Raw genomic sequence first — 24,829 nt, forward strand, 5'->3', positions numbered from 1 at the left:
GGTGTTGTTCTAGATAGAATATAACCAGGCGTCTAATGGTTTCCATCTCTTTTCATAACATCATCATCATCATCCCATCATTTGGTCCTGTGCAATCATCATCAACTTCTTTCTTCTGCCTTTCTCAGATTATCTAGTGCAGCATTTCCAAAAACCAGGCTTCAGTGACTTCTGTGGAAATTTCCAGGCCCCAGGGGGCAGCACTGAGTCCCTGGTGGATTCTGTTCTCTGGGAGAGAAAAAGAAGGACAGAGCTGCTTTTATGATGCATCTTTTTCTTTCCAGTCATCTTTCAGAGAAACCGAGCGTACATACAAGACATGGAAGCACCTTCCAGGTGAGAGGATGGATGCAGTCAGGAAAAAAAAAGAAAAAAAGAAATTCCTGGATAAGAATTTGTTGGCTTTCATCCTTTCTTCTGTTTTTATTTTCATTTCTATCTTTAAATTCCCTCAAGTTTGCAAATCAATATCTCACATTTTGCAAAAAGTAAAAGTTTTCTGTTTGCAGTGATGAACCCACACACGCTTAACAGCAACTCTGCAGTCTCCCTCCAATCTGTGGAGCTTTTAAACAGCTTTCATCACATTATTGTGATTTTTATGGGCCCTTAAACAGTGTTTAGCGAGCTACTTACAAAAATGTAGGAAAATGAGCTACCAGTTGCTCTGCATTAAATAACGCATCACTGCACTGAAGCTAGCACCCAGAAAAACGCAAAAAGTGTTTTTATTTCATTCACTGAACCAATTCATTCTAGTCTGTGCAGTCTGAAACTGTCAGAGGAATATGAAAAGAAACACTCCACATAATTAACAGGCAGTAAAAATCCATGGAGTGAACCCAGGCGATCCAGGCGCGGGTCTGAAGGCAAAGCTGGCGAGTAAACATGGAAGAAATATCTAGACTGTATGAATGGAGCTGAATGAGCGTCAGCGGCCCAGAGCGTGATGGATAGATGTTGTTTTTGTTCTCGCTCTATGAATATTTCTCTGCCAAAAACATCTTTTTAAGAGGTTCCAACCTTTCCTGTCAAAGTTTACACTGAAGTGTACAACTTCACAAAAAACAAAAAAAAACCGATTGTGTGTTTTCTTGCTTTGCCTTTCAGAGGACAAACTCTGCTGCATTTTTGATCAATGGTATGATTTTCAGAGACACGTTTTCTTTTTCCTTCCATGATGTTGAATCCATCATGGAAGACGGACCCATTGGCCTTGTGGCACCTGACTTTCCCTTTTTTGTTTTATTGCACATCCTCGGCTATAAAGGAGAAAAAAAAAATGTTTGGATTACATGATAACTCTTGTTGGGGGGGGGGGGGGGCAGCGTAAATCCCAGGGATTTTTACATCCGCTCATCCCCATCCCATTCAGTCTTTTCCGTCCACGTGGGATTAAACAGATAAGGGGAAGGGGGGGGTTGGGAGTACGCTGGGAGCTGACTCTTTCAACTCTTCCAGGATGATGGTCAGTATCTGTTATGTAAGCCAAGCGGATTTCAAATGCGTAGTCGAGCCTTCTCCTCTTTGATGCGTGATGCCTTTGTCTGTGTTCTACTAACCGGGTTGCTGGTGCGTGTTCAGCATCACGCAAGCAGACACTATTGTACAGTCGGACGTACAGTCCCCATACGTCCTATACACTGCACAGTCTTTCACTCAAAAGAATGCAAAGCAACACTTTTTTTGCATTCTCACTTTGAGATTTAGTTACAGCGAGAAGCTCGTAGCTCCGGCTACACAAAACAGTAAAGGAGGAAAACGTCTGACACCATAAAAAGTGTTATAGGATTGATGGGTCGTGTTCCATTTAAGATAAAATCCCATTTATGAGACAGATTTATAGCAGGGCTTTGCTGCCAAATCCATCTGATCCTTGGCAAAAAAAAAAAATAGACTCGAGTATAAGCCAAAAAACATAATTTAGAAATCTTGATGTTTTTGTGCTCAACTGATCTGAGAAGAAAAGATCAATTCAAATCCAGTCAGATGCCAGTTTATTTACTACACCTGACTAAAACTAGTTTATTCCAACACATTTTCAATGAGAAGTCACTGGAGGGGGTGGGGGGGTGGGGCTCAGATGAATGGAGTGGACACAGATGGCGTTTATTTCGACTAAACTGGGGACAAATAGTCATCCTGTGCTGCACAGGATGACTCAAGTAAGCCACTGGGGGAGAGAGCACCTGTCCTGCATGGATGCTTCTCTGCTCCGTTTTTCTCCATGTGCCTGAAACCTGCATGGACCAGCTTGTGTTTCAGGTTCTCTTTCTGTACCAGGCCAAATTTACTGTCGACTGTTATTCAAAAGCTCCTCTGTAGGATCGTTCCATCTAAAGCTGCATTAGTGTACGGAATAAACCGGAAAATTTTGCAAAAATGCTCGATGACATTTCTTCACAATGGACCACTGAATGCGTTTTAGAGTCACAACAACAACAACAACAACAACAAAAAAAAGTAAATTGGATGCAGTGCTGAAGCAGATCCGTCAATATCAGATTTTATTTTGCATATGAACAATTTCCTGATGTCATGCATACATTATAATGAGCTCACAAGGTGAGAGAGAGAGGGAGAGAGACAGAGCAAGAGAGAGAAAGAGAGAGAGTATTTTTTTTTCCACCTAATGCATTGCAAGGTACAGTAAAAGAGCAGCAACCCACAATGCTTGAACTGAAGCAACGTGGGCGTCACAAATGAGGTTATTAAAATTAGTTAACTTATATAAACTTCAGTTTATATTTTCAAACCAAGTATTTTAGAAATTTTTTTTTTTTAAATTGGTCTGTCAAAAAAAAAAAAAAAAAACATCTCTTACTCCGACTGGAACCTGATATATCTTACTATATAACAACATGACATTTCATACAAAATAAATACTTTTATAATGCAAGATTACATTAATATAATCACTGTAAACATGAAAACAAAACAGATCATATATGTACTGTACTACAAGTACTGCAGAGTCAAACAAAAGTGCTTGATAAGAGACAAAGATAGTATGCACTCCTGTTTGTACTGATTGTTCAGAGGTCAGAAAGCACCATAAGAGAGTCTGTGGACAGCTCGGCGGGCAGAAGCTCTTTTACATTGGTATTTGGTATTTTTCCTCACACAGTCTCTTCCTTCTTCTTCTTCTTGTTCTTCTTTTTTTCTTTACAGTCACAGCATTCCCGTTTGTCTTGCTTGGCGTTCCTGCTCTGATTCAGACAGAGTCTACTTTGACCTGGTTATTGTTGGTCATGAGCGGCGATGGTTTACTCTTGAGCCTCTCCGCCGCGTCGTTGGAGCTGTCCTGGAAGAAGATGCGCGCTGTACACACTGATACTACAATACGCTTGTACTCACGGCGGAAGTTCTGGTTCAGCATACCGTACACAATGGCATTAAGGCAGCTGTTGAAGTAGGCCATGAAATAGCTGGCCACGAATAACCACTCTGGAATGAGGGGAATCACCACTTCTGGCTTGATGGCTACAGCCAGGCCGATGAAGTTGAGAGGTGCCCAGCAAACGGCGAACAGCACAAACACCACAAACATGGTGACAAAGTTCCTCACGTCATGCGGCGTTATCTTGGGCCGATTGTCCGGCTTCACCCTCCTCCGTACCTGTATGACCAGTATCCAAATGCGCAGGTAGCAATAGGTGACAATCATGATGGGTAAAATAAAGTGAAAGAAAACCACCGCGATAGTGTACGCAGAGCTGGCCGACTGCTCGAAGGTGCAGGAGTAAATCCGGGGGTCGTACTGAAGCGAACCCACGAACAGATTGGGCACAATGGCCACCACAGTCAGCACCCAGATGAGCATCACATAGCAGACGGAGTTCTTGTCGCTGTACAGTTTGTCGTATTTGAGGCTGTGGCAGATGTAACAGTATCTGTTGATGGCGATGCCGGTGATGTTGAAGATGGAGCCGATGACGCTGACGCCCATGAGGAAGCCGCTGATCTGGCAGTGCGCGTATCCCAAGTTCCAGCCATTGTTGAAGATGGAGGTGAGGACCAGAGGGTACGGGTAGATGGCCACCACCAGGTCCGCTACCGCCAGGCTCACCACGAAGATGTTCCCTAGAGAAGAGAGACGCAAGGGAGAACACATGAGAGTCACATACTAGTCTATCAGAAATGGTGAAAAAGGTGGTTTTAGCATTTTAGCTATATTTCTATCGGAATTAAACGAGAGATCAAATAATATTAAACATTTTGTAACGTCAACCACGGGTCGAGGTTTATTGCTGTCTGCCATCTTTATCCTTGAAATAAGCCAGAAACCGCTCATGCAGGCAGTGAAGCAGATACGTTGAATTAAGTTATCAACCAAGAATATAAGATATACAAAAACACACAACACTTGCAGATGGAAAGCTATTCTCCAGATAGTACATTTCCATATACTATTCTGTAAAGATTCAAATGATGCTTCGGGAATATAAATTTTTAAGAAAACAGCGGCCTTCCACCTTCAGCGGTCTTTGGGAAAAAAAAGGACCGCCTGTAATTTCGTGTGTACACGATTTGTATATATGCTAAAACATGTAAAAGCAACAACCTTAAGAGACATCTTCTTGTTTTTGTTGTCTTGTTATATAAGCCGTGGGGAAAAGGGCCTCCAGGCTTGATGCTGAGTGAGAGTAATGCATCCTCTGCAGTTTTTATTATTTGTTTGCGTGCTTTTTGCATCTGAGAGCTTGTGAGAAGGCTCTCCCCGATGATTTGGCGCGTGTGAACCATCTTAAATACAGCTGTCACCATTGAACGATGTTAATAATGAAAGAGAGGGAGTCCATGACACATAATAACACATATTCTAATTGCCAGGAAAGGAAAAACACATCGTGCATTGAAAGCAAACATGATCTGCCACCCCGGCGGTAATCAAGAGCACACAAGTGTATTCTGTGTGTTGTAACTGATGGGAAAATTAGAGATGGGTTGTTGAACACTTTTTTTTTTTTTTTTTTGCATGCACAGAGGTGTCAGGCAACGACTACGAGCTTGCGACCTCTCCTCGTGACACGCATGACATGCACTCGATGGAGTGCATTCCGTTTTTAACCGCCTTCCTTCAATGTTCTTATAATTACTCAGATCTTATTTAACGTAGAGCGGCCTGTCGCCAGGACGCTTCGGAGAATCAGAGCGTCTCGTCACGCGTTGTTTGTCAAAGCCGTGTCGTATTTATTGCGGAGAGGACCTCATTGCCTTGCATATCTACATCTAGGTCCTTTTTTATTTATTTATTTGTTGCCTGTGAAAACACCCCATCACACACGATAAAATGCATTTGTGTCAGGTGGGAACTAAGCACATGATGTATCACTACAATCACTGCAGTGCAAGAAGCAATTTCATTTCTGCACTGACGCCGGTCTGTCAATATCGGGCTACAACTACAGGCAGACCTGTCAGTCTCACCTGAGCATTAGGAGCATAATACTAATCAGACTGTTGACCTGTTATCTCCCACAAATCATTCCAAACATTCTAATGTCAAAGATCACATCTAGCAGTTAATATGTCCTTTTATATCTGTCATTCATCTGCCCTCTGCAGGGAATTAGATACACCTGCTGTTGTCATAAGATCTCATGGCGGCTAGAGAGCTTTACTGCATATATGCACGCGTGCACTTTTCTATATCTATCTTTGCGAGGACCTTGAGAGAGAGGATACAGCCGGATCACGTTCAAATGGGACACCTTTGTGATGGTTGAAGCAGGAATGACTGACATCCGTTGGCCACCAGGAAAAAAAAACCAAGTAAAAATAGCACTGACCTATCACAATCACCTTATGGGTTAGCCCTACCTGCCAAAAACTGATGCTAACACTGAGGTTGACACACACAGCCTGAACAGAATACAGGTGTCAGGACTGTAGCAATGCTGCGCTCAGTAAATAGACGGATATGAATACAGATGACGGTTAAATGAATTAAAAGTTTAGCGTAGCTTTAAGATGACAGCGTGCAAAACGCATGTCCTCAGAGTCAGGGCGTAAACCTGTGTCCTTGTGTTTGGATTAATCATACAGAGAAGACAAGGCACCATGGGAACTCTTATTCTCAGAAACACAACCCATCCCCACATTGAATTTTTATGTTTTATAGGTTAGTTATTGGTGAAGCCAGGGGGGTGGGGGGTGGTTGAGGATGCAGCCTGTACAACGCGGGTTAAAGGTCGCCGTGCAATCAATGCAAAAACAGTTCAAGGTCACCCTGAGAGACGGTAACGAGGGGACGTGTTGCGGGCGCAGCTCTGGGCCGGCTTGGCTTTATGAGGCCCCGTACCTCCTGACAAATGAGAGCGTGTTGTCTGGGTTCAAACAAGTTGTTGAGACATGTGCAAATGTCATCTTTAAAAGGGGGCTCGCATTCCCCTCCCCAGGCTTTTTTTTTTTTTTTTTTTTTTTACTGTAACAACCCTGTTAGAGGATTCGTAACTCAAGTCAGTCTGAGTTAACAGCCTTGACCTTGACAAGGTCACGCCATGAAAGGCCCCCACAGGCGGCCGGGGCTCTTTTAGCTGTTGGACTCTCACTCACTGTCTCTGTCGCTGTGACTGGTCCTGCCATTGATGCATTATTCTGAGTTTCCATTTGGCTTGAGGAGAGATATGGCCTGGTGCTCTGTCCCGTTTTCCATTTCTGCAATCCCACACTTTTAACCAATTTCACACAGATTTAGATACAAGTGAAGCCAATCTAAGCATTTTTTTTTATTTTTTTTGCCAATGTAACTGGAAATGAGACTCACACACCGGCAAGCTGAATAGACATACAGGGAATTTAGACTGTATCCAGCTAGTTCAACTACTTTATGGTGCTGCAGCATAAACTCAAAATAGAATATGGTGATTTTTTTTTTTTTTAAATTTACCCTCTATCACAAACTAGAAAATTGATGTCCGAGGACTCAGACATCCACATTGACGGAAAAGGAATGCGCTGATGGGAAGAGTTCATGACCCCTATCATAAATAAATGTGATTAAATTCCAGATGTTAGAATAAGCACAGGAAGACGGGGTTTGATGGAGGCAACTGATTCGCTGTGGCGGCCCCAGAAGGGAAAAGCCGAAAGGAAAAGAAGAAGACCTTTAGGGCATGCATCACACCCCTATGAATTCTGTCCGGAGGACAATATTTCCATCCATCTAGATAGGCCAACAAATGGACCCTTTGGTGGGGCGTGCTAAAATTGAAGCTCTATTACTATTTATTTCTCATTGCATCCTGTTATTGACACCATCCAGGCTCTGTCATCGGTAGCTGTCAAATGAAATATCAGCTGTTCGCGTTCGTTGTTAACATACGATCCTGTCTGCACCTCTAGTTATTTTAATGCTGCTTTCATACTGCCCTCTGTCTCCCCATCACTATCCAGGCACTTTTACGACCTTAATGTCATCAGCCATCATCAGTTTCAGCAGAGACATCGGCCGCCGCCACCACCAGCGACAGTGTCTGGATCCCACCAAGGGGGAATTACCTTGCTGTCCTTTCATGTCCCCAATCTCTAAGAGTCCGTTTGACTTTCTGAGTGTCTGATCATTACATGTTCTCTTCTATAAACTTTTTCAAATGAAATCAGGTGCATCCTTCATGATTCACTTGATCCAGTCATGATCGTAATTCATGCCATCCATCAAGAGAAATCAGTGTTTTATCGAACTAAACATCGGTGAAGCCACGGGGCTGGATACTCCCACGATTCCTGATGTTTGGGTAGAAGTCTCAATTTAAGTCTGACACGAAACAAACATGTTTGTGAGACTTTGGAGTCATGCACAAGCCAACAGGCTATTTCCAGTTAGCTACCTTGTTAGCCACTTCTTCCATAGTACTACTCCAGCAGAGATGGCTTTACTCTTGACACGTCACCCAGCTGTGCTGCTCTGACCGATGTCATTCAAAATGTGCCGTCTCAGCAAACCCTAGAGTTCTGTCAGTGCTCCTGGAATTCATTGTCACCCTTCGGTCCGTGGCTCATTGCCCAGTTTAGTTTGATGGAGCTTCCTGTGACGCATTGAACAAATGAACTGTGTCATAGCTCTTATTAGATGTTTTAATACAGAAGTTTTCACTTATAGTTTCCTGAAATTACTTTAATATCCAGATTATACGAGCAGTCTGTGTAACACTGTTGACTTAGCTGTGACAGATCCTCCTCTATGGCAAAATAACCTTTTGGATGCATCCACTGACCATCCAGATGAATGTCTACCAACTGTTGCAGGCTTTAAATAGATTGTTCAGATACCATTCGAACTAGCATAGACCTGGCGTCCCCCCCTATTACCAAAACCACAAGCCAAACCCGGATTGTGAGAGGCTTTAATCCGGATCATGAAGCAGGACGAATAACAAAGACAGCCTATTTTAAACTCTTGACATCAATCGGGCGTGACACAGGTGGAGCCACTTGGCTGCAGGACGCTACGGCTGCTAGGCTGCATAGCATATGCTGCTATATATGTATGCTATATGCAATGTTCAGAGAAATAATAAGCGCAAAAGATAGCAGGACCACCCCCCCACCACCACCACCCTCACTATATCACAGTATTATCTATGAGACTGCTCTGTGCTCCTCTCTTGCAGAGGAGAATGCAGCTGCGATACTTATCAGGTTTCTCGGGGGCCTCCTCATCTAATCAGCATCGCCACCAGGAAAGCCCTATTTTTATTCCCTTCTGAATTGTGCAAAACAGAGCCTTTGAATGAACATATGTATGCAAGTTGTCTCAATTGATTCGCTTTTAAATGATAAATTTCTGCTTGAAGCGGCGCTTTACTTTTGTTCTCCTCTGAAGCTGTTGTTTTTATGTGCGGAAAAAGAAATAAAATTACAAAGCAAAGTTTACAGATGAAAACGAGGGTTTTTTTTTCCCCTGCTCATATTGTGAAACTGAAATATTCACGCTAGGGAAAAATTCTGAGCCACATTTGCAGGTATTTAAATGGTCCGATCTCGGCGACGGAGGAGGTTTGAATTCCTGGACCTCCTAATATTCTGTTTGCTGCTTTTTTTTTTTTTTCATTCCACATTTTCATCAGCTGGTCTGTATCGGAAAACATGTGCGCTCACCATATGACATGCATCCACACTCAATGTGTGTCTGAATACATAAGCCCCAGACAAACCGTGCCCTTATGTCCCCGCCGCTCCCATGAACTGCTGTAGACAATGCATTATTCACAATCAGAAGTCAAGACTAACTGCGCGCCGTGTCAGGTGAGATCACTGAGGTCAGAATATGAATGGGGAGGAAAAGCATATGAAGGCCCTTTAGCCCATCTCCCTTGGCGCTTAATGCAAGATTTTTATCAGAATGTAAGTTAATGTGAAAAAACCCACCTCTGGAATATAAATAGTTCTGGTCCTTGAATGTATGTAAATTCGGATAATAATGCCATTAAGTGTAGTCAAAATTCGGAATTCCAATTACAACCTGGCTCACGTCAGCGTAAAGATATATGTGGGACATTTTTCCAACCTTGAAAAGAGTTTCGCTCGTACCCGACCCGGCGCCGTGTGCAGGATGTACCACCACGAGGTCAAGCATCTTTTGAAATGGCGTTTTAGTTTGGAACCGTTCTCTTCCTGTTTCAGGTGATGCTCCTCACTTCCTGTCTTTGTTTTTTTTTTTTTTTGCACATTTCCATCCACATACGAAATTCTAAACATACACCCCAAAAAAGGGGTGAAAACACCTTAAAGTAGGCGTCAAATATGAACGTCTGTATCAAAGCTTCGACAAAACCAGCGTGAATTCTTAAGAACGACTTGAAATGCTTCCACAAACCACAAAATGCTAAATATTTCCCTACTTCCCGCCTCCCTCCCGTTTGTTTTGGCGCCTCTGTGATTGATTTACATGACGCGGTAAAAAGAATGTGACCGAGACATAATAATGAAACGTCGCACCGATCCGACTTGTAATGTACTGGAATGTGCCGCACGCACACACACACACACACACACACACACACACGCTGTCACACCTTTTTGAATAAATGTAGCTGGATACACGTTGACCTTGCCCCCCCCCCCCCCCCGTGACCTTGTGCTATATGGGGGGGGGTCTTTGTCATTGTGACGGTAAAACAGAGCATTCAATCCTCTTGTCACTTTTCTATCATTTTTCCTAAAGGTTTCGATCAAAGAAGAGAGGATGTGCAGTGTGTGTGTGTGTGTGTGTGTGTGTGTGTGTGTGTGTGTGTGTGTGTGTGTGTGTGTGTGTGTGTGTGTGTGTGTGTTAAGAGGGAGGGGGGAATGGGCATTTAGCGTGGCCTTGTGGAATTTTCTAAAATGATCTCGCTACCACAAAGAAGAGGGCAGGGAAAGAGACAGAGACTATAGATGGATGGATGGATGGATGGATGGATGGATGGATGGATGGATGGATGCATCCCAGTGAACAATAATATCTCCGGGTCAATATTGGATTTACGGGTATTGTGTTTATGAGTGCAGCGTGTGACAAGAGTGGAAGATGAGACTGTTGGCAGGTTTAATCTCCTCTCTTCTTCTCTTACAGGCACTATTTCAAGAGTCTGGGACGAGAACATAAACACCCTAAACATACACAGCATTAATAACAAAACATGGATGCTGGAAGGGAGAAATCTGTTATTGGAGCCCTCCTTTTTTTTTCTTTTTTTTTTTTACAACAAGTTTGTTTGCGGCTGCGGAGAGAAAGAAAGTGGAAAAAGAAAAAAGCACTTTTGATGTGGATTTAGGCAGAAGTGGTTTATTCCTGCTCTGGTGTGGCAAAAGGGAAGCAAAAAAGTGACCACAGGTGCCCTCTGCAAAAGACAGACTAAATAACCAGCCCATTATGCAGCGTTAGCACGTAGCTCCGCAGCTGCTTCCATAAAGCGGCCGACGACGGGTCGCCTGAAGACGATTTTAAAATGTCAAATTTTAATCGCAACAGTTAACACAAACACACAAACATTTTAAGCGCTCGCTTAAAATGTTTGGATGACCCTTAAAATGTGATTTAAAAAAAAAAAAAATTTCTGAGCTTAATTTAAGGTCATTTCCAGACATCCAAGAATGTTTACGGCTTATGTGCGATTCTCCTAACAGATGGGGAATGTTTTCTCTTTGGGTAGAAGAGATCCTCGGAGGTATTGTCTCTCACTCCGGCACACAATGTCCTTTTACCCGTTATGCTTTTTTGAACATTTGTGCATTTTAACTCATCAGTAAGAAAGGATTTTATTTTTTTCTACCATCTAGACATTTGAGATCTGTATTGTCTGCGCTTCATTTGAGGTGAAGCTTCAAGTACTCCTGCAATGAGCTGTACGACGTCCCGGCACAGGGATCTGATGTATGCGTGGCGTTCGGCGAGGAAGGGATTGAAGGAGGGAGGCGTGCCACCCGATTGGACGGGCTTGTCGGGATCTCAGAAACCAGGAAACAAGTCTTCGTCTCAAATTTCCGAAGCTCTTCGTAACGGCCACCACAGCACATTTGAGGATCATGTGTTGTGAAAATACCTGTCTGCCACATTTACTCTCTCTGGTTAGGGAGCAGGGGATGACAAAACACCACGGGTGGTGTCACACTGGATGTCAGCCAGGCCCCCACAGCTGGTGGCCTGACACAGCCTGACAGGTCCAGTCGTGTCTTCCAGATAAAGCCCTCTAGACTAGTTGTCCAATGTCATGTTGTCAATCTGATTACAGAGTCTTCACGTGTCGTGAACTCGTGTCAAAACAGACTATAATAAAATCGACTCGTGCTCCTGTGGATTTTCACCGTGATCATTAAACGCGATTCTTAAACGCGCGCCTCGAACGCCACGTGTTGTTGTCGTGTTCGGCTTTTTTAAATTTATTTATTTATTTTATCCGCTCCATGCGTTTTCCGTTACGTAATCCAGGTTCTTGATGAACATCAGGTCAGTGTGTGTGGGGAATACTGTACTTCCACATCCCCTGGGGGGGGTGTGGGTTGGGTGAACCATGTGGCTGCAGCTCTTGTAGCTGCTGGTTAAAAGACTTACAGTACTCCAGCTGCTCCCTGAGAGACGCTATGTGGTTCAGCTCCAGCATCCATGGGTGTAGAGATTAGCCCAATAAGGCGAGACTGTGTTCACTCTACGTTACAAAAATTGGGAGACCACGCTTGCAGAAACGCAGCATCGCTAACACGGCACGCAGGTTATTATTTTTTTTGCTGATTCTCGCAGCATCATCCAGCCACATTAACGTCCTTCAGGATGAAGAGACGTGAATGGCGGAGAGCTCCCTCCATCCCTCCCTTCTCAAACGAGAACCGCTGTTGCGCGTTAATCTCTGGTCGCCGCTGGTTTAGACGGCGATTATGAGTATTAGTTACGCAACTAAAAGTCACAGCTGTATTTCTACTCTTTAAAGCCGTAATTTACCCTTTTTAAACATCTGCTTGAGAACCTAACAAGGGCCTAGACGCAAATTAAACTTCTCATTGTTGTCGTTTCCATGACTAATCCGTGAGACGAGAGCCTGATTTAAGGGGAATTTAAGGGATTCTTGGATGCGTGGAGTTTGTTGTGTGCAGGAAGATTGAAGGATCTTGTTTTGGAGTCTCTGTTAGGAGGAATAATCTGGTCAGCATCCTTTGGAAAGTTTCTAGAGCTTCCAGTTTGACGGAGTCGTTCAGCGGGGTTTTCTTTCGCTCACGGACTTTTTTTGGGGAGGGTGTGCGGGAAAATCAAAACAGGGAAATCTAGGATTTTGGAAGCCACTTTAAAAATGACACAATACCTATTTCTTAAGGTCTAAACTTTATTTTTATTCCATGATTTGTCCAATAAGACTACTTCACATGTAAAATCCAACCCGTTTGCATGACCTCATTTTTACATAACATCATACTTTGCAGAGAACACAAATATTGCAGCGTCAGCTTTCCTCCAATCCCAACTGGAATTGCAAATGAGGGATGATAAATCGCCGCTTCTTTTGTGTGTGTGTGTGTCTAAACTTGGATTTTAGTGAACAACTCTTTGTGTGCTAGGTTTCACAATCTCTTCTGGATTACCTGCTTCGCATCCCGTAGCACCCCCCACCCCCCCAGAGAAGTGAAGACGCATGTTGTCTTCAGCACAAACACTGATATGTGCAAACAACGATTACAACCATACAATAAACCCCAGCAGTTCTGGGAGATTTTCTTCACAAAGAACAAAATGGGGGGGGGACTGCAAACGAGGAGAAAAACGGACAAATCTTCAGCAAATTACCCGTTCCTCCTGCACCTTTTGAACTCCCATCATTCTTCCTCGGTGCTCAACAGGTGATTCCAGGCTGGGCAGACTGGTGCCGAGCGTGGTAGGGGGCTGATGGGCTGACCCAGATTTGGGGGGTGGGGGGGTGGCACAGTAGATTGAAAGTTAAACCAAGACAAATGGTACCCTCTACTTCTTCCTTTGTGCATCTCTTGCACTCCAGCCCACAAACAGCGATTGTCCTTAAAAACACCCATCAGTCCCATCTATCTCCACTTCCATACATGATTATCCGTCTGCTCACCCCTGGAAATTGTTTTTTCCTCCCATGTGTTTCAATAAATTCAAGAATTGGAGGGAAACACAACTCGACCTCTGTGTATTCGTTTTCCAGATAATGTTTAATTCTAAAGCATAATGGGCAAAGCAGAAGTGGGTTCTAACGCAGCATCCAGCTGAGCAGACAAAGGGCTGTTGTCTACATGAACAGAGCCACTGTCTACCACCGTCACATGGACAGAAACACACCAGATTCAACTTTTGGTTCCGTTGAAGCTGAAACAAAAAGATGATAATATTGAGCTTTTAATCTATTGGACAAACATGGTGCCACGAGAGCAGCGTTAGGGCAGCAATAAAACTGAAGCAATCCAACAAAACCCGCCAGCTATTGGACGTAAATAAAGTGTAAATAGATAGTTGACGCCTCACAGCACAGACAGTTACTGTAGTTGTCTTAAAGACCTGTCAGACTGGGGCGCGAGGCAGCAAACTTCATATACTGGTCTCCTCCAAACAGGAGGAGTATGATGCCAGGTGCTAGTCTCAGAGCTACTTAGCAATCTGCAGGTGAGCTATCTGCTAACACGCCGGCAAGGGAGCCTTCCGTCACAACAGCTCTCCAGCGGTGCCAATCACGGAAACGTTCAGCAAACGCTTAGTTCTCATGCTGCTGCAGCCTTTTACATGTTCCCAATTCAAACAATGCAAAAAAAGTCAAAAGTCCAAGTAGAAATAGAGTTATTACGTCCATCCAGGGAGCTACGTGATGGATTTGGTTTGTTTGTCTGACGGTTAGCAGGATTAAACAAAATCTAAAGCATGGATTTGCATGAAATTTTCACCATAGATGGATCCTAAAACACCCCAGACCTGGATATGGATCTGGATCCTGGGCTGCTCCTGCCCCCCACCCCCGAAACTGAAGTCATGACTGAAACCACTACAGGCAAAGATGGCTTTCTAAATTATGCCCCGGATCAAACAGGACAACTGTCAAATTTTACTGATAGTGTTCTATTTTAATGCTGGTCCACTGTAATTCTAATTCTAACACTAATTACTAGTCTAGGCTGAGGATAATCCTGCAGTTGACAGAGTTAGTCAAAGTCAGGAAGTCACGACTCGTTCAAATGTGGCTTTACCCATGAGGCCAGAGGAGACTTCAGAGACTTCAGAGTGACTTTTTGTTGACCTTGAACCTTTGACTTTTGGTCCAGGCAAGAAGATTTCAGCTAATTTGATGGATCCATCTTTAATTAATTTAACAAGATCCATTATCATTTAAATCAGATGTATGGTCCATGCAACTCACTCACATGAACCCTAAAATTGAATTATTGTACTCCAGCGATCAGGTGACGGTTCAAAGGTCGAAAGGGCGGTTTGAACTTAAAGGGGCGATGACATCATCGAGGGTAAAATAACAACAACAACAACAACAAAAAAACACGACTCGACAATATTCTATTGAAGAAAGTGTGAGATGAGTATTTCTGTCAAAAGACTAATTACAGCGTCACAGTTAACGTTGGCAAACACACACACACACACACACACACACACATACCCACACACACAAACACACACACACACACATAGAGTTAGAAACCAATTACAGTGTGGCTTGGATTCCCATTTGCAATTACCAGGCAGCTTGATCCAGCCAGAAGATTGGATTGATCCCATTTATGTCATTTAGGTCCCTAGAAAGCAAGTATTTAATGAGGAGTCAGTGCCACTCATTATCAAATGAGCACATTCATCCGGCTTCAAGGTTAGGAAAGTTATTTTACAATAAATCCCCAAGTTATGCCACAATCATATAAACTGTTAAAAGGGTTCAATTTGGGAACATTAATTAGAAATACTTCATTCTTCATTATTTGGAATGTCAGAACTCAGCTTGTAGCTGTCAGATTGGTCAAAACGGTCCGGGGATGCTCTTTCCTCATTTCTGCCTCCACCATCTGCAAAGTATTAGATGATCGAAATCACATTGAAGCCTATGGAAAACTTCAAATTTACACTTAAAATGGAATATTAATTCTGAAAGAAGTGATTTGCAAATGAAGCTGAGATGGAGAATTTTTCCATCCCCAATGGGTGATCCTAAAGTTTCATCATTTTATTCTACACCAACCAGAACAAGCAAAGACAGTGGAAGTAGAATACCATGAAAGGGACAAGCTGCAGCCCAAAAGTCTAAAAAACGAACCTTTTAGAAGCTGCTGCATCTACACAAGCTGCTTTTATTCATTTAAATCTAACTTTTAGGAGGAAAAAGGCCCTCTTTCTTTCTTCACGTTACCAAGGTCACAACTCTTCTGTTACGGAACTGAACAATCACTAAAAAATACCAAATGAGATTAGCTGAGCCGAAATAAAAGGAAAGTTAATCCACGAAAAAGTAAGGGATGAATTGGAAAACAACAGCGATCGGAGGTTAAAGCAACTCTTAATAAGAGACAGGAAAGGAAGGTCAGAGGCTGAGCAGTTCGTGAATACCCATAAAACTCCCCAAACTCCAACATTATTGTTCTCCTGAAACTCTTATCACTTCCTGAACTGACGGTGAACTCGGTTGCATAATGGAAAATACTAAAGGTAGGGCGGCTGGGCGTACGGGTGGGGGGGCAGGGGGGGGGACTGTTTATCTGGCGCATTTGATGACTTATAATTAATAATCAGGTCATTTCCTGGTCCTTTCATTAAAGTGTGACGGTGTGGAAATCTTGCAATAGCGAGGATGAATAAAATCCACTGCAGAGGTTGGGAAGCCGATCACATAGGAGGAAGTTCAGAGCTTATCAGGCTGCACAGCTGAGGCCGAGTGTGCATCAGTGTGTGTGTGTGTGTGTGTGTGTGTGTTGTTTGCTCCACTTTCTCATGACAGATGTTGTGCAATTTCAGGATCGTGTTTTGGGTGAAATATTTGCCGCTTGGTATTAGACACCACGAATGCAGTGTTTTCACCAGTTCATGAAACCATCTGCCGGCACAGCTTGGACAAACCGCCATGTTTCTACACACGGTAGGCGTGTTTGACGACCCGTCTGGCTCGTCATATCGTTTATCCGCATTGATCCACGTGTTAAAAAGTATTAAAGGTGCTGCTTGAGGTTTTTTAAAAAATGCAGCTACATTTATAGAAGAGTCTTTCTTTCCAACATCCATCCAGGAGAGTATCAGACCGGATGTGGAAATAGAAAACTGTTTGCTAACGTTACGGGGCAATCGGACAATTTTGCGATCTCGGCTACGTCGCTCCCCGGTGGTCAGGAGGGGAACACGTTAAGGCACTTCACCCGAGTGCCGGAGCCTCTGAGTCGGAGGCCGTTCTCAAGCATTCCTCGTGTTCACCCACACGAGATTAAAGTGGTTGCTGCACCCTGCATGCACTGCAGGTGCTTTCATTTCACTTGGAATCCACACATTCATAGATTCATGCTTTTTTTTTTTTTTAACACTTTATCCATCTTTTGTGTTTTGTTCCCATTTCCTTATTGGGAAGTTTCTTCTTTCCTTACCATATAAATGAAGCGGGGCCGCGTGCGGTGACTGATGTACCACAGTGACCTTTAACCTCCGTGCTGCATACCTCTACTGTTCTACAGGTTATTACAATGACATGTGAGACAGCGATGGACAACGATTTTAGGTGATGGTCTTAGAGGTCATCAGTTTATGACTCACCCAAGCCCAACAATCTTCTGCATATTTGAAACGTTACTGCTTTTCCCACAGAAAATTGAGGTCAGACGGGAGCTTTTAGCATCTGTTGAGCTTTATTATATATGATTAATTTGTGCAGCAGTTATTTCCATCATCCTATCTGACCCCAATTGACCTGAAAGAGCTCAATGTAATCTCCTTATCCCATACTTGGGATTCTTTTCTGCATTTTTTGAACGTCATCTTTTAACTATGTTTTTCAGACTTACATACCATAAATTTGAGAGCTTTAAACAGATGAGCCTTATTTTTGCTGTGGTTAACAGCTTATCTCGTCTTTTTATTTTTTTTTTTTTTTCAGCCAACAGTGACACTCAACATAAGCTTTGGACACCATCTCTAATTTTTCCATTTACTACATGTAAAAGCTCTGCTTCAAAGTTATATATAGAACAGCAAGAATGTCATATCATCACTAATCCCCATGTTAAAAGCCCACATTGGGGGGGGGGGGTTTGTTTGGTTTTTTTAAAATTTTGCGTCTGTTCTTTTGCCAGTGGTTACAATATTTGCGCGTTCATTCTTCGCTGTAATGACCAGATCAGAAGGTCGGTCGTTCAGTCGCATCATCGTGAACGCACAGAAACCCAGTCCTTGTCTGGGAAGAAGTTTCCTCTGCGTAAAACGTGTAAACAAGTAGAACAAGCAGCCGGGATAGACGTCAGTCAACCATCCACACGGCCCCTCCCTTACAGCACGGGATAGCTCATACTAATACTAAGCAATGATGACATCACTGTGCTGGTAGGGGGGGGAGAGGAGGAGCCAACACAAACCGCCTCTTTGGGAGGTGTTGTTTCCTCCCTGATACCGATGGGGTCATCGTTCTGTCTACCTTGAAGATAGAACATGAAGTAAAAAAATGAGGGGGGGGTGGATCAAAGACTGATCAACAGATTCTGTGTGTGTGTGTCTTTCAGCTGGTTGTTTTGGTCCAGCAGGTGGCTGGAGGGGGTTACAGCTCTGATAGACTGAGTGGAAGGCTCCCACCTGAGGGGGCCCCACCAGTGGGGGCCCCGACAAGCCAGATACTTTCCTCAGGAACGCCGAAAGGAATGCTGAATTATTAACGGACACAGATGATGGATGGATTACAAGGTTTTCATGTTGGATCTTAAGATGCTGATGGCACCCCCTGCTTCTCTCTCTACGCCCTAATTAAATTATATATATAAAAAAAAGACTCCTAGTCTGCTTTCATGATCATTTGAATAAAAGCCACCCCCCCCAACACCACCACCACCCCAAAAATGTTTGTTTTTTTTGCCATTAGCTGGAAGGAATTTGGCGATATCATCACCCTCTCCTCAAAGACGTATGGCCGGCTATCAAACTCTCTCCACGTCAGATGATGTAACGTAACAGAACCCAGACTGTGGGCCAAACGACGGAACCCTTCAACGTAACCCAAGGATCCGCTTTAGTTACATCAGACATGGTTCAGGGGGTCCATTTTAATTCGACCTTGACAGCAAAAACAGCACATAAGTTTGACCCTACAGCTCCTTCTCTGTCCGCTCTGAGAGTATCAGGACGTGGCTCTCCTTTATCTGTTTTTCTGGCATCTTTTCAAATGTTTATATTGATGGCAAATGGGCGGGGCAGTCAGGTGTGTTCAGGTAAGAATAAAAGAAACAAGGCAGTCAGAGACTGCATCATCCCGCGACATCCCTGAATCCAAACTTTTACCCTGACCCACTGCTTCCTTGACGTGTGATTATTTTCAAATATTTTATGTTTTATGAATGTTGCATCCTAAAAGACACAAAAGTGATAAGTTGACATTGACCTAGTTTTCCAAAGGTGAAGGTCATCATCACATTTTTGTGCCTCTGGCTTCCTGAAAATGTTGCTTTTTTTTGTTTTGTGATTGAATCTCAACAGGTTTCAGAGATGTGTACCTAAAAAGCTATAAAAGTGAAAATTTGACCTTGACCTAGTTTTCTCCAGGTCAAGGTCATCATCCAGGATAACCACCAGGATATTGACTTGTCAAACTTTTTCGTCAGTGAATCAAATGAAAGGCAATTCAAACAAAAATACCAATCATGGTTTGATTGCAGATTATTTTTGGTTTTGCATCACGGATCCTTTAATAAACTGTGTCTAACATGTTTTTTACATCTGAAGGCTGGACAAACTGATGGAGCACAGGTTTGGATAACCTTTAGAGCCTGGGCGTGGACGTGGAATACGTTTTTCCATCCTTTATATTTTCATAAAACATCTCAGCTCAAATTTTAACGACTCGATCGTTGCTATAATTTGTCCTTTCCGTTCTAGTTTCCTCTCATTCAGACAGAAAAGCCACTTTCTTATTTTTTTGGCATCTGAATAACCACTTCTGTTTCCCTGACATCACATTTCAAGATCAGTTATCAAAATTCCTGGAAACTTATCTGATCTTCTGAGAACATTCCATTTTTCTGACCAGGGAAAAAAAAAATTACCCTTTTCCGACAGCAATCGTTGATATTATTCATGACAACAGTGGAACAGTCAGTTCTGTCCAAGCCCTGGGGTAATGAACAGCATCTAATGAGGTTTTATCCACATTTATCTCATTATCAGGTCACTATTTCCACCGCAGATGGAGATGAAGATGGTTGAATGTTGCAGATAATGCAGCTGGATGTTGAAGGAATTAAGAGTCAGTGAGATTTGTTTTCGGGCACCTTGTTTTTCCGCTATCCTATTAGTTTATGTCATTCCGGGCGACGCTCAGGCATTGATGTATGATCCGAAAGTATCAGAGCTGAACGGTCCTGGGGAAGCAGACATTTTGGGGCCCGGCTCCAAATGAAAAACAAATATTTCACAGCCACCTTTTAATGACCTCATCCTTAACGCGCTCTCATCATCGCCGCTGTCGACACGTGCCGTCCTCTCATTGAAAACCATGCAGAACAAGCAGCGGTACAGGTGGGCCCATTGTTTAAGAACACACATGTAGAAAACACGTCCAAATACGTCCAGATGTGACTTATCAATGTAACTAAATGTAACTTAATTTAATGTAAAATAAATGTAACTAATCCTTAATGTTAAATAACTTTGAATTTATTATTTATTCATGTTACAAAGAGTTGCCATGTACAGTAATCCCTTCACTACCTCGTGTATTTTTAGTAGGTAGACCTCTCGCGGGCCACATAAAATGATGTGGCGGGCCACATTTGGCCCCCGGGCCTTGAGTTTGATACATATGGTCTAGACAGAAGACAGAAAAAAAAAGAAAAAAAAGAATCTGTGTTTAAATTCGCTGGGACTGGGTGAGTTCAGAGCTGGAACGCAAATACTTCCATTTAAGTCAGCGAACTGCAACCGCAGCAAAATAAAAATGTCTAATCTGACATTGAATCGCACACAACGCTTCTGGTTAAAATTGGATTCTGTAAGATATTAGGTCGAGTGAGGCAGCGGAGTCAGCGTGGAGTGTTTTAATAAATGTCCCCGAGCAGCCCATGATATGACACATATCTACTCGCATCTACAATTTTATCACAGCGCAATATTCTCCATAAAATATATCAGATTATTGCTTTATAATAGCACGTGGGTGCAAGACGAGTGCGGAGGCTCATGCTAGCATCCGTGGGCGCCCGACTGCACGAACATCCAACTTCCAACTGCTTGATTCTTCCCCATTACTTTTGGACGGTACCCAAAAGTCTGCTGGAGCGAACCCAAGCGACTGTGTGTCTGAGAGTGTGACAAAATACACTCATTTAGAGGATAATCACAAGGAGCATGCTTACGGGTCATTAAAAGAAAGCATACTGTGATGAGGAAAAATCGCACACTAAGCTCCAGCTCATTAGGAGGACTCACTAATTACTTTACAAAACGTGACAGGCCGAAAAAGAATGTGTCATAAGCCGCCTCTTGAGGAATGGCAGCACACCTCTGAACTGTGACAAGAATTATTAGGAAACTCCTGTTGAAAAGCTTTTTTTTTTTTTTTTTTTTTTAGAGAGAGAAATTCGATTCTCTTGTCTGGAACTCTGCAGGCAAAAAAAAGAAGAAAAAAGCAAAACGCAAAAAAGAGAAAGTTAAGAATGCTTAGTTTGCAGGAAGAGCTCGGTTCCACCGGGTAGATGATGAGGGTTCTAAATGGAACGGATGGAGTTCATGATGACAACGCTTATGCATATTAACAAACACACAAACACAAACGTATAAACCGTGTCCTGAGTGCTGAGAGACAGTCTCACCAATACATGTGAGCATTATTGACCACGTTCAGCCAGGCGTGGGGCCAGGATTTCAATTTGGGTGGGCCGGGGTCACTTTAGCCGGGCCTTTTCATTGACAGCAGCTAATTCTGTTAGCCTCCCATCCCAATCTCCCCCACCATTACCCCACCCCCCCAGGCAGTTTGAAAGGAGTCTGGCTAAAACAGACATGACTGATGGCGTGTTGCGGAGGGTGACAAGCGTGTCTGATTTATTATGACACCTTTTAAATCTTATCTCTGTGTCGAAAATGTTTTAGAATATCTTATTAATGGTGACAGTTTACATTTGTTTCCAGGAACACACACACACACACACACACACACACACACACACACACACACGATTTTGTTTTGTTTTTTCTATCAACTGTGTATTAAGTCGACCAGTTCCCTTTTAAGGCAGACGGAAGCCCGTGAGCTGCCGTTCACACGCGATCCCCTCGTCCTCGTCACCAGGCACACGTTCACAATTCAGAAGTCGATTTAATCCGATTTAACCTGCAAAGATTTCCCATCTCTCTCTCTCCCCATCGACGCTTCCGCCGCCGGCGCTTCCGGCATCAGCGCCACCCAAGCATCGATTAAAGGAGTTCAAGAAGTGGTTGTGAGTCATCTGACTGATTTCATTTTTCTGTTGATCTGTCTGGGTTTTGTTTGTTTAGTTAGATTTGAGATTTGAAGGGAAAGGCGGGGGCTGCTGGTAGTGTCACAGACCAGAGTGAGCAAATCTGGAGTGGCATTACTGTAAAAGCGCTCCCTCCCGTCTGGCCTGCGATGTTTTCCAGGTTCATTTAGTCTCAGGATAAAAGCATTCATGGCTATGAAGCTGTGGATTCCCTGTTTACCAAAGGCTGGTCCCGCTCAACGCGGCTGAAAACCCACGATCCCAAAGCACATGTGTCAAACTCAAGGCCCGGGGGCCAAATGTGGCCCGCCACATCATTGTATGTGGCCCGCAAGACCATAAAAGATCAGAGTCTAAAAATAAATAGGTCAAAAGTGTGCTTTGATCAAAAACTACATTTCCCACAATGCAACAATTAAGCCCATTTTAACTCTGACAAAAACAATTTCAAAAAAGGTCATGTGCTAACTGTGTTTGACCTTGTTTTTCTTGATTGACTTGGATAGTTTGATCCTTGATTGATGGAGTTTTGTGGGTTTAATAACCTGACAAATTAGAAGGATTTATGTTAGAACAGAGAAACAAACTGTTTTTTTGTGTAACTGTAATGTTTGTAACTTGAATAAGTAATAAATTTAGAGTCATTCAACATAATAAGGAGTAGTTACATTGATTTTACATTACATTGAGTTACATATAGTTACATTTATTAGTTACATCTGGCCCTTTGAAATGCTGATGTGGCCCTCAGGGAAAATGAGTTTGAGACCCCTGGCCTACAGGGACTTGCAGACCCAGTTATAAGTTAATGTCACATCAGTCACGATTAGCAAAATATATCAGAACGGCTGCAATAAACCTAATCTCACTCATATAAAAGTAATATCTTTGGTATTTCATGTTTCAGGACATTATACAACTTAGTTTATTGAATCTCAGCAGGAAAGCTTCTGCAATAAAAGCTGTAAGCACCATTATGAAAAGGAAAATGTTAAGATGATAAGGAAATTATGACTTAATAGTTTTCGGGGGCTTTGAAAAAAATTACAGTTCCTTTGGAAATTGCAAATTATTTCATTAAGATATTGCCAAAGATTGCTTAATCTCTCGCAGACATTACATCCTCCAACATGTGTGTGTGTGTGTGTGTGTGTGTGTGTGTGTGTGCGTGTGTGTGTACGTGAGTCAGTTTGTGATAAACTTTCACGCTTCGTTTCACTCCATTCAACAACAGATCTAACACAGAAGTTTTCTCCATGCTGGTCGTTTTGAAAAATAAAAATTTCACAGGTGTTTCCGAGTGAAAAAGGGAGGAATCCACTCCTGTTCCTCCTGGAGGAACCGACATGTCGCTATGAATGTCTCATAAAATATGGATTGAAGTGGCCAGAGTCACTTCTTTTCTTTTTTATCATGCTATTTTAATATTCTAACAGAACCTGTACTTGCTTAAATTCTGACACCTCAGCTCCAGAATTAGGAAACAACATTCAAAAAAGCGAGGAAAAAAAACCCCCCAAACCACCTGGCTATTTCAAGCTCTGTTTGAGCCCTTTGTTACTAATTTTAAGACAACATATATCTGTCTAAAATTGGAAATAAAATTAGAATGCCACATCTTCACATCCCTTCTTTGAAGTGAAATAGCTATTTTTATAAAGGGTGCAGTCCTGTGGAGTGTTTAAGCAGAACGCTGCTGTCTGAATCCAGACTCAATGGTGTGCTGAGGCTGAATGGAGCAATATTCATAGGCTCGCATCAAATGGCATTCATGTGTCTAACATAATAATCGTCACTGCACGCCATTCCACTGAAACCCCCCCCCACCACCACCACCACCACCCCTTTGGCTTAGATAGAGTGTGCGACCAAGCTTTCTAATTGAGTTGTTTGCTTGTTAGCGCGCTGCCCGAGCAGCGTCTTGTTTTTCCACCCATTAATGATTGGATAACAAACAAAAAAAAACAAAAAGGACGATCAAGATAAGGGAAAGACGTCGAGGTCATGTTTGTGTGTTTGTCTGAGGAGGAGAACCGGCGTCCCGGGATGGTTTTCTCTCTTTCTTTCTCTCTTTCTTTCTTTTCTTTTCTTTTTTTTTTTTTTCTTTCCCTCTTTTCTTTAACATTCATGCAATCTGACGCATTCACAGCTGGAAGCTGCTGAGTCTGACCACAGCCTTCCACTGTTGGCCGCTGAGAAGCAATGGTGGACAAAGTGCTTCAGTCAAGGGCACCTTGAGCACAGAGGAGAGCCTCCTCTCTCCTCCCCTCACCCTATTGTCTTCACTGGGATTCCATGTGGCAACCAGGCTGATCTAAACCCACCAACTCCTCCCGCCTCTCCTACATACATGTAATCAAGTAGTTGTACAGTAGGCGCTCTACAGTACGCCTGTGTTCTGCACAGTTCCCCTCGGATGAGCATTAGGGTTTACTTGATCTCGCTGCCTTAAGCTTCCTATGTGCGTCATCCCGAGCTCCGATCAAGCAGAAAGAAGTTTTCACTGTATAATATTGTAAATGATTAAAAATAGCAGCGGGAGGGGAAGCATGGGAAGAGGAAAAGGGATGGTAGCTGGAGCGGGAGGGGAGGGGAGGGGGGGGGATGGAATAGCGCTCGGCTGCCGTTGTGTACATAGAAGTATTTATATACTGGTTATATCGTTCTGTTGAAGTGAAAGCGCATTCTCTTCTGCGAGGGAGGGAAAGCGACA

General features: G+C 43.1%; 1 protein-coding gene across 2 annotated transcripts in view; it reads right to left on the reverse strand.

Moving 5' to 3' along the window:
• Window positions 1-2,496: 2,496 nt before the first annotated feature.
• Window positions 2,497-24,829, reverse strand: part of mtnr1aa (melatonin receptor 1A a) — a 31,062-nt gene continuing 8,729 nt past the window's right edge. Inside the window, exons 2-3 of one of the 2 annotated variants that reach the window (XM_068322426.1) lie at window positions 15,169-15,489; window positions 2,497-4,083 (exon numbers count right to left, since the gene is read on the reverse strand). In XM_068322426.1, coding sequence (XP_068178527.1) covers window positions 3,215-4,083; window positions 15,169-15,208 — 909 coding nt within the window. In that variant the 5' untranslated portion in view covers window positions 15,209-15,489 and the 3' untranslated portion in view covers window positions 2,497-3,214. The remainder of the gene's footprint in view (window positions 4,084-15,168; window positions 15,490-24,829) is intronic. The other variant, XM_068322424.1, reaches the window with a different exon arrangement.

The sequence above is a fragment of the Antennarius striatus genome, chromosome 8 (genome assembly GCF_040054535.1).
Source record: "Antennarius striatus isolate MH-2024 chromosome 8, ASM4005453v1, whole genome shotgun sequence".
Lineage (NCBI taxonomy): Eukaryota > Metazoa > Chordata > Actinopteri > Lophiiformes > Antennariidae > Antennarius > Antennarius striatus.